Source organism: Rhinopithecus roxellana, chromosome 18 (assembly GCF_007565055.1).
Source record: "Rhinopithecus roxellana isolate Shanxi Qingling chromosome 18, ASM756505v1, whole genome shotgun sequence".
Lineage (NCBI taxonomy): Eukaryota > Metazoa > Chordata > Mammalia > Primates > Cercopithecidae > Rhinopithecus > Rhinopithecus roxellana.
Window position 1 is genome coordinate 11,409,058 of NC_044566.1, and position 13,849 is coordinate 11,422,906.

General features: G+C 35.6%; 1 protein-coding gene across 2 annotated transcripts in view; it reads right to left on the reverse strand.

Moving 5' to 3' along the window:
- Positions 1 to 13,849, reverse strand: part of ITGBL1 (integrin subunit beta like 1) — a 257,157-nt gene that overhangs the window by 101,834 nt on the left and 141,474 nt on the right. For both annotated transcript variants that reach the window (XM_010354451.2, XM_010354450.2), the window contains exon 7: positions 11,183 to 11,329. In XM_010354451.2, coding sequence (XP_010352753.1) covers positions 11,183 to 11,329 — 147 coding nt within the window. The remainder of the gene's footprint in view (positions 1 to 11,182; positions 11,330 to 13,849) is intronic.

A 13,849-nucleotide genomic window follows, 5' to 3' on the forward strand; every position in this document is an offset into this window, starting at 1 on the left:
TTAAAATCCTGGACGCCCAGGCCATCTCACAGACAAATTAAATCAGGTGGGAACTCAGCACCGGTATTTTAAAAATACTTCTGCAAGCTCTCCAAGTGCTCTCATCTCCTCCATGAATTTTTTAAGGATGAAGCTCACCTGACTTACATCTCCTTCTGGAAAACTTTATCCCTTGAATCTGAAATTGTTTTCCTGTTTCCTCTGCCATCTTCCCTGAGTTGTCATTCGGCCCACTTTCAATATTCCAATCTGGCCAAATATGACTTCCTGGGAGAGGTCCCTGCCCACCGTACTTACAGCACCCCCAGACTTCATCTTGGCCACGCTCTCACATTCTCTTGATTTCCCTTCTCAAGAAAATATGAGAGCTATCCGAAATTACTTGTTTTCTGGTTTAACTTATTTTCCCAAACTCTATGACATCAGTTGCCTTGTCTCTTTTTTCTCAGCACTGAGAATGGTTCTGGGAACACAGGAGGGCCCTGGTAAATATATGTTGACTGGGTGAGTGAATGAAGGAATGAATGTTGACCTTGTTTTCTCTATTAAATTGTATGCCCCGAAGGTCATTTGTATGCTGTCTACTTAAATCCCTTGTAAGTCCTTACAATTGTGTATTAGTTTAAAGTTAACAAAGAAGTTTCGTATATACTATTTCAAGTGTCTCTCACAATATTTGAAAGAAAACAGCAATTGTTATAATGCCATTTTTACAGATAACAAAATTAAGGGCCCAAAAAGTTTTTTAAAAAAATACAAAACTCGGCCGGGCGCGGTGGCTCAAGCCTGTAATCCCAGCACTTTGGGAGGCCGAGACGGGCGGATCACAAGGTCAGGAGATCGAGACCATCCTGGCTAACACGGTGAAACCCCATCTCTACTAAAAAATACAAAAAACTAGCCGGGCGAGGTGGCGGGCGCCTGTAGTCCCAGCTACTCGGGAGGCTGAAGCAGGAGAATGGCATGAACCCGGGAGGCGAAGCTTGCAGTGAGCTGAGATCTGGCCAGTGCACTCCAGCTTGGGTGACAGAGCGAGACTCCGTCTCAAAAAAAAAAAAAAAAAAAAAAAAAAAAAACAAAACTCTACAGAGTCGCACAGAGAATATATGGTGTGAGACATCAGCTCTATGAGGATGTCACGCAACCACGTGGCCATCTCTTCCATCCCTGCCCCCTCAGCGCACATGCCCGCACAGTCAGTGCCTGGCTGCTTTGATAAGCTACAGATGCTGAGGGAAGGCATGGCATGGGCAGCATGTGTATCTTTCCACCCAAACAGGAAACTGATGCCTGTTAGGAGTGTTTCCAGGGACCATGCCAGTGAAGAGGGGAGTATCACTGATGAACTGATGAGCAGGGGTGAATAGTGTCAGTATGTGCTCACCCTGTCATACCCTTGTGTGGTCACAAGACTCCAGGCCTCCTAACACATCCAAAATCTTATTTCCTAAGAAGTCTAACCTAAAAACTGCCATCCCTCTGGGTTTTCCTCTCTACGTAGGGTTATCCAGAATGTATCTAGATTCAAGCATATATTATATGTATTATGTCACCTGGATTTTGCTACCACCTTTTAAAAATAATTATATTACACTATACTTGAGAGGGTGAGTTTTACAATTCTCTCTCACCATTGCAACTATAATTCAACAGTATCATTAACCATACCCAGACTTCCAGCAAATTAAAGGAAGCAGAAGGAGAGACTTTACCAGGCACTACATACTCCATATTTTCTCTTTTTTTTTTTTTCACATTCCTTTTAACTTCCTTTAGTTAACTATTATACGATACAGGGCTCCAGAAAGAAATCTTGGCAAAAGAGTTAACGTCCTTATAAAGGACTTTACACATGACCTCAAAATATTTGCTGTTTCACCCTAGAGACTATCCAAATCTTAAGCAGCTTACAACTGTACAATGCCAGGCCATTTGGCATTATTTACCAATATCCACATAGCAAGAATATTTTGAGCATCGAAGAGACCAAAATTATTTATAAACTTAAATAGGAAGCCAAAGAATCCTGCCTTTTTGCCTTTATCCAAATAGTAGGCAACACATGAAAAATAAATATTTATGGAGAACCAAAATCTCATCCATCTTAAATCATTATATTCCAAAGGAAAGAATGTCATAACTGAAGAATATATTAGTTTGAATCTCAAGCAGATTCTTGGTAGAAAGCAGAGTCTGAAAGAATGATGGGTTAGTCACATGGTTCTCATGAGACATAGTCAGATCTTAGTCTGTCTAGTTAGCTATGCAAAACCAGATACAAAGTCTGCTATGAAGGTGAGTCAGAAATGACAGGCGTGGTGTCCATTGAGTAGATATAAAATTTAGGGGTCCAGATGAATCAGAACACAGTGTCAAATTCACTTATTGCAAAGAGAGGTGAAAGGGAGGCAATGCAAGCTTATGGAGTAATTTCAAGGTCACCGAGAAGGGTTTTTGCTTCCAGTTCAGTATATGCCTTGCTGGGTCACACAGCTGGGTAGTGACTGAACCCTGACTAACTCAGGGTCTACTCACCTCTATCCCAGTAGTTTACTGTTCAACTAACTGCTGCAACATGTCCCTTTGCCATTTTAAACATGTAGGCATCTATATACATACCCAATAGTTAGATAATAGCAATCTCATTCTCAAAATACAAATTTGACTGCTGACAGTTGTCATTTTAATACTTTGCTGATATGAATGCCTCGGAATAAAACAATTTTGGATTTGTGCTTGTTTTCTCATCTTCTGTCAGTAGTTAAGTAAACATGATACAAGGTACAGAAGGGCACATGAAAGGATGCTAAAGTATTTGTCTTGTTCATGGAAAAATTTGAATCTCAGTACATTCAGTTACATAAAACTTGGCATTTTAGCAACGACCCAATGGATGGGCATGAAACAACGTTAACCTGGCATTTCCATGACATCATTTTACTAACAATTAACCTCATAAGACAATTATGACATAGAGAGCTCTGCAGAGAAGTGGCTTTTTCTGTCTGAAACCTGTCAATCACGCAAGAAGAAGTTAGGTAGCTGGGGAGAGACATATTTCACCCCAGGCTGTCCCCACCATTTTCTTATTTTTTCTAAATCATCACAAGTATGCTTCCTGTTCTTTACACGTTATTCCCATCATAACTCAGAGTTTCTGCCCCTGCTGTTCCTCCTACCTGGGATGTCGTTTTTTCTTTTGTTTTGTTTTTTTGTATTTTTTCTAAATTATTATCTGGCTAATGCTACTACTCATCTCTGCAGCCACCCACTAGGTTCACTCATTTCATGAAGCCATATTTGCACCCAAATTGGGCAAATATCATCTTCCTCTGATTCTCAAGACACTCAATCCCTTCTCCCAACATATTTGTCACAATTATCACAAATGCTTAGCTCAGGGGTAGCAGGCTTTTTCTGTAAGGGGCTAGATGATAAATATTTCAGGCTTTGTGGGCCATGTGCTCTCTGTGGCCACTACTCAACTTTGCCATTACAGCAAGAAAGTAGCTATATGTAAACAAATGAGCATGGCAATGATCTAATAAGACTTTATTTACAAAAGGAGAATGCAGGCCTAGCCCTAGTTTTCTGACCACTAGCTTAGCCCAGAGATACACGGTGGTAAGATCGATAAATATTAGATGGATTAACTATGATAAGCAACATCATTTATGAAAATACAATGTACATGTTGTCTGTATGCTGTGAGTATAGAGTATCTGTATTCATTTTGCAACCATAGCACAATGACCAGCCCTATTAATTTTTGTGTATCCTAAGAGGGGCATCACAGGTTCTGATCAGCTATGTGACTCTACAGGCTACACAAAGGGATAACACTCTGCCTCACTGGTTTTCTATTAGAAAGAACATCTGCTGAGGCTGATTCTATGAAGATTATGGCTGATAACCAGAGCAAATTGTTTCCCATAAAAGTATCTGGTTTGCCTGTTTACATTGAATGAAATCAGGTAAATAACTGCTAAAGCTCTTCACTATAATCTGCACTGTAATTTTAGTGTTTTAATAGAAATAAATATATACTCATAGTAACAAAACTTTCCTAGCTGTCACACATGTATTTTAAGCTTGCTTAGAGAAATTGGAATTAAATTCAAGTCCAATTTTCTATTTTCATTTCAAATAGATTTTGACAATATTGGTTGCAGTCTTTACTAGGAAGTTATCTTAGCCAAAGAATTTCACTGGTTTTCAACTTACAGCATAAAAATAATGTAAAATGTAATGAAACTTGTCTATTTATTTGGATCAATTCCTATCTTTAATACAAACTGTTCTGTTGCCGTAGATAAAGATTGTTTATTTAGAACAGGAAAAAAATACTCTCTCTTACTTGGTAGTAATACAGTTTTCGGGACTATTAGTTAGAAAAACCTCAGTTAATTAAAAAATATTATGTTTCTTATTTTCCACTGCATTATTTTTCTACCATCTCTTAAAAATAAACAAAACTATTAAATTCAGCTTCTGGATTCTTCTTTTCTCTCTGTTCTGCTGAATATAAAAATAGCAAGATGAAAGGCAAGATCAAACACAAGAGGAGAAATAGGGAACATAAACACCCACTGCAAAGGGGAGTCCCTGAAAAATCAACTTGCATGAGGTTATCTCTTCTATTTAACAAGGCTCTTTTCCATTCCCTTTAATAATTTCCTTTCACATATGCAGATTATGTCATTAGTTTAGTAAATGCTGCTTCATCATATGACTGAGAGATTTAATATTGGATTTCACTAGGACCTTCAAGTAGACGACTACTCTGAGCACCTGCACCTTTGGCTGTCTCTATGAGAATACACAATGTCCCAACACAGAGAAATCCAAGTGCACCATAAAGATAGATTAAAGGATACCAGAAGCGCCCTAGTTAATTCTCCCTCGACCCCAGTCTTCTCATATCAGTACTATCCTTAATAACCTCTTAATAAATAACAATTACATTCCTGAGGTGCTCTGAAATGTAGGAGGCATATACAGTTTAAGATATCATAATGAGTACAAAGAAAGCAAATGATGAACTTGCTCTTTTATTTCTACATATAATATTACTATTGTGGGCTATTGCATGGTAATAGAGCATATACAAGCCATAATAGTGGGCATTATCAGTTCAGAGCATGCTCAAAGGTGCATGGAAGACTCCCTGGTGGTATGCAGGCTTATTCTTGTCATTCAATGTCCATAACAAGACAAAGTCCAGGCCTTTCCTTCTGAAACAATTCACCAATTCATTTATATTTCTCCTCATTTGATGCACACTAAAAGCACAACCATTCCTCTTGGATAAGAAATAGTAAATAAGTTAATTTTACAGGGTCATTTATTTATCATCTTTGGCTACAGTTTATAAAAACTAGGTTTCAAATGGCATAATTCAGTGCATGACTACTCCAGGGTCCTCTAGTGCTGGCAGAAATAATGAATCAATCTAACAGAAAGCTCAGAATGGAGTAAATCTGAACCCCACTTGCTTTCTCAAAGTACTACTGGAAGAACACATTGGGGTTCCCTTGTCACCTAAACACTCAGCACATTTCCTGCAGCAGTTAACTCACGATAAGATGGTTAATTAGGCCACAAAGGATTTTAAAATATAATCAGAATCACTATATACGGTATGCTGCTTAATTGAAAATGTTTGAAGGACTTCCCATTTTTTTAAACTTTCTCTTTGTTCCAAATAAATAACCTCTCTGTAAACATGGATAAGAAAGGTAATGATTCAACTGTCCAAAACTACAAAGAGTAAAAAACACACAGGTTAAAAAAAAAAAAAAAGGAAAGAAAACATGTATCATGAAAACTTCTTTGAAAAATAAAACAGGAAATTAAAGATGGGCTTTGCCAATAAAAGGGAAAGATAAATTGTGACGTCATTGAAAAATATCCAGATGGTGAGAATTTGGCATGCTATTATTCTTTGAAAGTATGTTCCTAGGTAAGGGATTTGAAACAATTCTTAATTCATTAATTAAAGCATGCTAATTGATAAAAATGAGGACATGGTTTCTATTTTCTAGAAGTTACAATATTAAATAATTAGCCTCCATCTATCATTCTTTCTCCATTTCAAACCTTCCCTTATGGGGGTGTATGGTTACGTGTTTAAGGAACTAAAACATAAGCAATACCTCTTAGAACAAGTCTGATAAAAGAAAACCAAAGGGCAAACCGGACAGATAAGAAAAGCACATGGGATTGCAGTATCAAACAAAAGGATGACTTAGACACAAGGACAAATGATGATCAAAGAAGGCAAATACTGAAAACACAAGCCTCTGAATAATAATGCCTGCAGATAAATCATTCGTTTTTATGATTATAGAAGTCAATGAAAGAAGTTTGATAAATGGCAAAAGTTTGTAACACCAACAGCAAAATACACTGAGAAGAGCTAGCAGATTATTTAAATTGTCACTACTAGTGGGTGAAGAAGACTTTTCCTATGCCCCGGCGGGAGAGCATACCTGTATAATCTGTTTTAGAGATTATAAATCGGACTTTTTTTCTTCAAAATATTTCTTACTGTTTTTCATTTAAAACCTATGTATTCCATATCCAATAATTAATACTAAGAGATTTGTACATGAATCCTGCTGCAAGAATATAAATTATGGCATTTAGAACTTGAATAAGAGAACATATAGATATCTAATAAAAAGAGGATTGATTGAATTATTTTGCTACAACCATATAATGGAATATTATGCAGCCATTTCAATGACTCTGCAGAATTATATGTGTAACAGGAAATATGTTTAATATCTATTGTCCAATAAATTGGCATGTAACAAGAACCTGTAAGTTATCCAAAACAACAACCTTGGAGTCAGAGAACATGTATTAATTTTTTTAAAATTTGCACCACTGGAATTATGTAAAATGGCAAACTGTTCAGATATCTAATTTCTTTTTCTGCAAAAAGAATAATAATTATATGTCTTCCTACCTCATTGTGTTTTTAGGAAATTTTTTAAAATGTATTATTCAAGGTTCTCATTTTACCTGTTGACTAAGTGCACATAAATGCTGTTGATAGAACAGCATAAATACATCACTTATAAAATATATGCATGTTTTTTAGACCTATGTATTACATATCCAAGAATTAATACTAAGAGATGTGAACATGAATCCTGCTCCAAGAATATAAATTATGGCATTTATAAATTATGTATATAATATAAAATATAAATTATATAAGTATGATTTTTGTTGTGTTTGTTTACCTTGGCTTAACCATATTCCCTACATTTTATATGGGGAACCAATTATCATTCAGGAGTTCTCCTGCAATAACACCTCCCTCCAAAATCTCACTTGTTTAAAACAACAGGAGTTTCTTTCTCACTCACATCATAGAACCTTGGTGGATCAACAGAGATTTCTCATTGATTTCCCATCCTCATTCAGAGACCCAGGCTAACGGGTCAGAGACTGTCTCAAGCACTGCAAATCCTCATGCCTGAGAAAGAATGGCAGATTTTTCACTGTCTCTTATAGCTTCTGCTCAGATGTGATGCAAATTAATTTTACTCACTTATTTTTTTTAAGCCAAAGTCAAATTCATGCTCAGGAGAACATCGATAATAATAAAGATGTATTCTTAAATCAGCAAGAATGTAAAACTAATGTTTAGCCTATCATAAGCCATTATATTTTTGAGCAGAACACTAGAAGACTAGATAAAGTGTTTTCCCACCTTTACTCCCAGGAACCAAAATTAGGACGAGTGTCTTTATATCTATATTGGCTATATGAGATAAATCTCATTACATGAAAATATATCTACAGCCAATATGGTATAGAAATCAAGGAATCACAGGACACAGAATGCAAGATATCATATAAGTTATTCTACCTTCAAGACAAATGATCACACTTAGTCACCACCAACAGAAACAAATAATTTAACTTAATTTCTGATATATTTTATATATATCAGATATATATAAAATATACAAAATTTATATATATATAATATAATATATATTATAGATATATAATATATGTAAATACATTCACCTGATATTTATATATAAAAATATATAAATATATCAGATATATATAAAATATTAAAAATATATATAATATATACAAAATTTATATATAAAATAAAATATATATTATAGACATATAATGTATATGTAAATGCCTTCACCTGGTCCCTGACGAACTATTCTACTAGGATTGCTTTTTTCCATCTCATGAGCTAATGAGGCTCTCAGGCTTGAGAAACTGATGGGTCTTATAATTGCTTTCCTACCTCATGTAACCACAGCTGCAGTTTTCATTCATAAATTGCAAAATGAACTCTTTAAAAGTTTTCACACTAGTCATTTGCCTCAAAACATCCAGTGCCAATGAGTTTGCAGATGTAGCACTATGAGAAAGAAAGGGTACCTGACCTTGACCAAAAGCACTCAAATGGCCAGCGTAACTTCTTGGTTTTCATTTTCAAAAATCTTACGTAGTGTCATGATTTCCTGCGAAATCACTTTGCTCGTGTAAGGCAACTGATAAACTTATTTAGCTTTAAAGTACTTCCAGAGGCTAAAATGAATTATAAATAATTTTAAAAACCATAATTCTATACATTTATTCAATACCTTTTTAATAAAATAAAGTTTAAACATACTCTATTGCTTAAAAATGGTAGCTAAATAAGTCAGTGAATCTCGAGAAAGGCAGGAAATATGCATGTTTGAGGAAAAACCTAGTGGAGTTTATTAAGTCCCCAATAATTTTATTTTACTTGTTCTACATATTAAACAATTTAGAGACAAACAAAAAACCATTGGTAAAATTATATACTTACAGTGATTTTCTCTGTTTGAGAGCTATTTTGTATGCTTTTCTTATTTTTCCATTATATGGTTTGACATTTTTAACTTCAAAATATGAAAGCATTTGTTAAAAGTATACATTTTGTTCATTTTCTTTGTTTTAACATGGAAGTGCATATCCCTATTGGTTTCTGTTCTGTTTACTTCTACTAGCGACATAACCATTTGGAGTTTAAATAATTTTACTGAATGTGAACCCTTTAACTTAAATAATGTTTTAAGATACCAGACCTCCCTTTGCTGTGTTTACCACTTTAAGATAACAGCAAAAATCACTGTACCTAAAGTTCTCTAACTTAAATGTAACTGAAAAAGTATCCTCAAGATCAAAAATCTGTTTTTGAGATAAAGTCATTTTCTTTCCCTCCCAAGGTTTTCAATTTGAAATGGAATTGTCCCGAGGATTATAATACATTTTTGAAAAGATACACAGATATTTTTTTAAAAGACACTGGTTAGCCTTCCTATGTTCATTTTTTTTTTTTTACATGGCTGGGCCCAATAGATAAAGTTTTTTGTAAATGTAAAATAATAATGTAAAATTATTTTTTGCTGTAGATTACAAGTGTTGGTAAATCAGCAGTCTGAGGGATATGAATTTTAATCTTTGTTTCTTTAAAAGCATGATGGTTTATGCAGCACTATAATGACAATATTACAATGCAGATAGAACAATGGTTCCTGTTCAGGGTTACTAGTGAAATACAGGGCTAGTCAAAAATACTTCTGAAATTTAAAAAAAATTATTATACCCATATCCTACTCCTCTATTCTTCTACTTACAACCATGAGGGGGAAATGGATATGAGAAAATACCTATGCAGCAAACAATCTGAGAGACTTTATGGAGTTTTCTTTATAAAGAATACTGTAAAGAATCAAAAGGACAGACAATACCAAGAAATGGCAAAGATGTGGAGAAACTGGAAACTCCACACGCTGCTGGTGGAATGTAAAATGGTACCTGCCATTTTGAAGATGGTCCTGCGGTACCTCAAAAGGTACAACAGAGTCACTCTAAGACCCAGCAATTCCACTCACAGATACAGACCCCAAAGAAATTAAAAGACATGTCCACCCAAAAACTTGCACAGGAATGTTTGTAACAGCACTACTCATAATGGCCAAAAAGTAGAAACCCCATGTCCAAATGCCCATTAACTGATGAAGGGTTAAATAACTGTGGTGTATCCATACGACAGGATATTATTCAGCCATAGAGGAATGAAGGACTGACATATGCTACAACTTTGATAAACCTTGCAAACACTTATGCTAAGTAGAAAAAGCCAGATGCAAGAAGATCACATATTTTATGATTCCATTTGTATGGAATATTCAGAATAGACAAGTTCATAGAGACAGAAAGTCGACTGGTGGTTTCTAGGGGTTCTGGGACAAGAGAATGGGGAGTGGCTGCTATAGGCTAACAGAGTATTTTATGATGATAAACATATTTTTTTGGAATTGGACAGTGGTAATGACTGCATAATTATGCTAATATATTAAAACACTGGGTGGTATGTGAATTTTATGGTATGTTAACTATATCCCTATTAAAAATACATTTAAAAAGAAAGAAAAATGCAAGGCAAAATTAAATTTCTGATCTAATGTTCAAGTGAAGAAACTCTCTGTTTCCTCTTTCTTGAACAAAATTGGTAATAGTGTCAATTACAAGTTCTTCAAAAGTATACTTCATATTAACTTCGCTATTCTCATGTGAGAAGCGAAATTGCATTTCTTATTTTGATAAATCAAGAGGAATGGAACCTGTGTTCTTCTAGATGAATTTGTCCTTCTCCAATTTGTACTGATCTGATACCAAGAACACACCTGAGGCTACATGCCTTCATTCTAAAATGACAAAACTTATTCATGGCTATTTGTTTATACAATGAATTTTCAAAAGCCAACACTGTCCTCAAAATAATGTTACTGGGTTTCATAAATGTCAGTGGACAATTAGATGGTCTCATTCAGAAAGCTTTAAGCAAACCTCTAAACTGTTTCTTTTTTTGATGTCACATTGAACTGAACTGAACTGAAACTGAACATACCTTAAGGCTAAAGTAGACTGACAGTGAGTGAGAGAGAGTGTCTGTGTGAGAAAGATATATGTAGAGAGAAAGAGAAATATATTTCTCCGTGTACTTTCATTCATGGAAATTGGATTTATTATTAGTTCTAAAAGGACTAATAGCCCCTCATTCAGGGATCTCAGCTGTTTTTTAAATTAAGATGTGTGTGCATTGAATTCATTTGAACCGTGATGGAGAGGCCGTGGCAAGCCCTGAGGAGACCTCACTTACCCCTCCCAGAGCAAGGCAGATCAGAGCTTCCCTGGCACTTCCTGATGCTCTCCTCAGCCGACAGAGCGCAGGACTGTGGGTGCTCACACTTCTTCCCGTACCAGCCTGCTTTGCAGTCACATCGTCCGCAATTACACTGTCCATGACCTTCACGGTGAGAGCGGCAAAAAATAAAATGTACATAAAGATAACGAAGTCGGAATTAGTTTTCATTCTAACAGCAAATGTCACAAATGAGTCAGGATCTTGATGAATACAATATAACACATTAAGGCAAAGGCATATTTTTCTCAAATTCTTAAATAACTGATTTATGTGAACTGATCTTGAGGGTTAGAGGAAAGCAACCACTACAGATAAGATAAACAGTTTAGTAAGGCTATACACTTCAAGCTGTCAAATTCCGGGAGCATGTGATTGTATTGGTCTGCTGGGGCCTTAAAGGAGCATTTGGGCTGGGCACTGTGGCTTACGTCTGTAATCCCAGGACTTTGGCAGGGTGAGGAGGGCAGATCACGAGGTCAGGAGTTCAAGACCAGCCTGATGAACATGGTGAAACCCTGGTCTCTACTAAAAACTACGAAAATTAGCCAGGCGTGGTGGCATGCACCTGTAATCCCAGCTACTCAGGAGGCTGAGGCAAGGAGAATCGCTTGTACCCAGGAGGCTGACATTGCAGTAAGCTGAGATCACGCCACTGCACGCCAGCCCGGGTGACAGAGTGAGACTACGTCTCAAAAAAAATAAATAAATAAAAAAAGAAAAGAAAAGAAAAAAAAAGAAAGAAAAAACAGAAAGAAGTATTTGGTGGATTTGGCAATTAATTCACATGGAGGGGAGTCACAGGGAAGAGCAAACAATACACTTTTGAAGCAGGATTTTTTATTATTTTTTGCTCTTTAGACTCTATTTTTTAATATATAAATGCTCCTTTCTCAGTAATTAATGCAATAAGTGAAATTAAAATCAGTATGGATGTAAAAAAAATTGACATTAACAGCCAAGTAGACATACTTAACATTTATAGAGCATGTTACAAACAATATCAGAGAGAGTATATATTCTTTTAAGACTTAAGTTTTTTTTTAGAGCAGTTTTAGTTACACAGCAAAATTGAGAGATATGCAGAGATGTTCCATATACCTCCTTCTCCCTCATGTGCATAGCCTTCTCGATTACCAACAATCCCCACCAGAGAAGTACGCTTGTTATAACTGATGAGCATACACTGACACATCACCATTACCCAAAGTCAATAGTTTACATTAGGGTCCACTCTTAGTGTACACTGTATGAGTGTGAGTAAACACATAGTGACATGAATTCACCATCGTAGTATCATACGGAGTAATTTCACTGCCCTGAAAATCCTCTGTGATCTGCCTAGTCATCCGTCCCTCTCCCACGCCTTTCCCCAATCTCTGGCAACCTGATCTTTTTACTGTCCTCCATAATTTTGCCTTTGCCTCAATGTTATATAGTTGGAGTTACACAGTATATGTAGTCCTTTCCGTTTTTTTTTTTTTTTCAGTTGGTAATATGCATCTAAAATTCCTCTATGGATTAATAAACTGTGGTACATCCAAAGAATGGAATATTATTCAGAATAGGATGTTTTTAAATAAATGATTTAATGTATTGCTATTTATCAAGGTCTCACAACCACACTCAAATTGGGGGTCACAAACTGACAAAAAGCATGAAATCTAGAATTCAGAAGAGGTCGCTCTTTTTTCCCCCAGATTTATTGAGGTATAAATGACCAAAAAAATTGTAGATACTTAAAGTATGTAGTATGATATTTAGATATGCATATGCATTGTAAAATGATTACTACAACCAAGAGAATAAACATATCCATCACCTCACACAGTTACCTTTGTGTGTGTCTATGTGCAGTGAGAATATCTAAGATCTAGTCTCCTCATACATTGCAAGTAGACAGTATTACCAACTCTAGTAACCATGCTGTACATTAGATCTCTAGAATGTCTTCATCTTATAACTTTGAAAGTTTGTATGCAAAGTCTCCCCATTTCTCCTACCCCTCAGCCCTGAGTAACCACCCTTCTACTCTGTTTCTAAGAGTTTGACATTTTTAGATTCCACATATACGTGAGATCGTGAAGTGTTGTTTGTCTACGTCTGGTTATTTTACTTAACAGAATGCCCTCCAGGTTCATCCATGTTGTGGCAAATGAAAGGATTTCCTTCTTAAGGGACGAATACTATTCCATTGGGTATATGTGTGTGTATATATATAGATATACATATACATAAATATATGCATACCATGCATATGTATATCAAATCATGTTACATATATATCTATATATAGATATCTCACGTTTTCTTTACCCATTCATCTTACAATAGACACTTGCGTTGTTTTCATACCTTGGTTATTAGGAATAATGCTCCAGTGACCATGGAGTGCAGACAGCTCTTCAAGACTGCTTCAAGGATTTCATTTCCTTTGTACATATATCCAGAAATTCCTAGATCGTATAATTCTCTTTTGGATTTTTTAAGGAAACTCCATAATATCGTCCATAATGACTGTATCAATTTATATCCTCACCAACAACATGGAAGTTTTCCTTTTCTCCACATCCCTGCCAACATTTATCTTTTGACTATTTGATAACAGCCATCCTAACAGGTGTG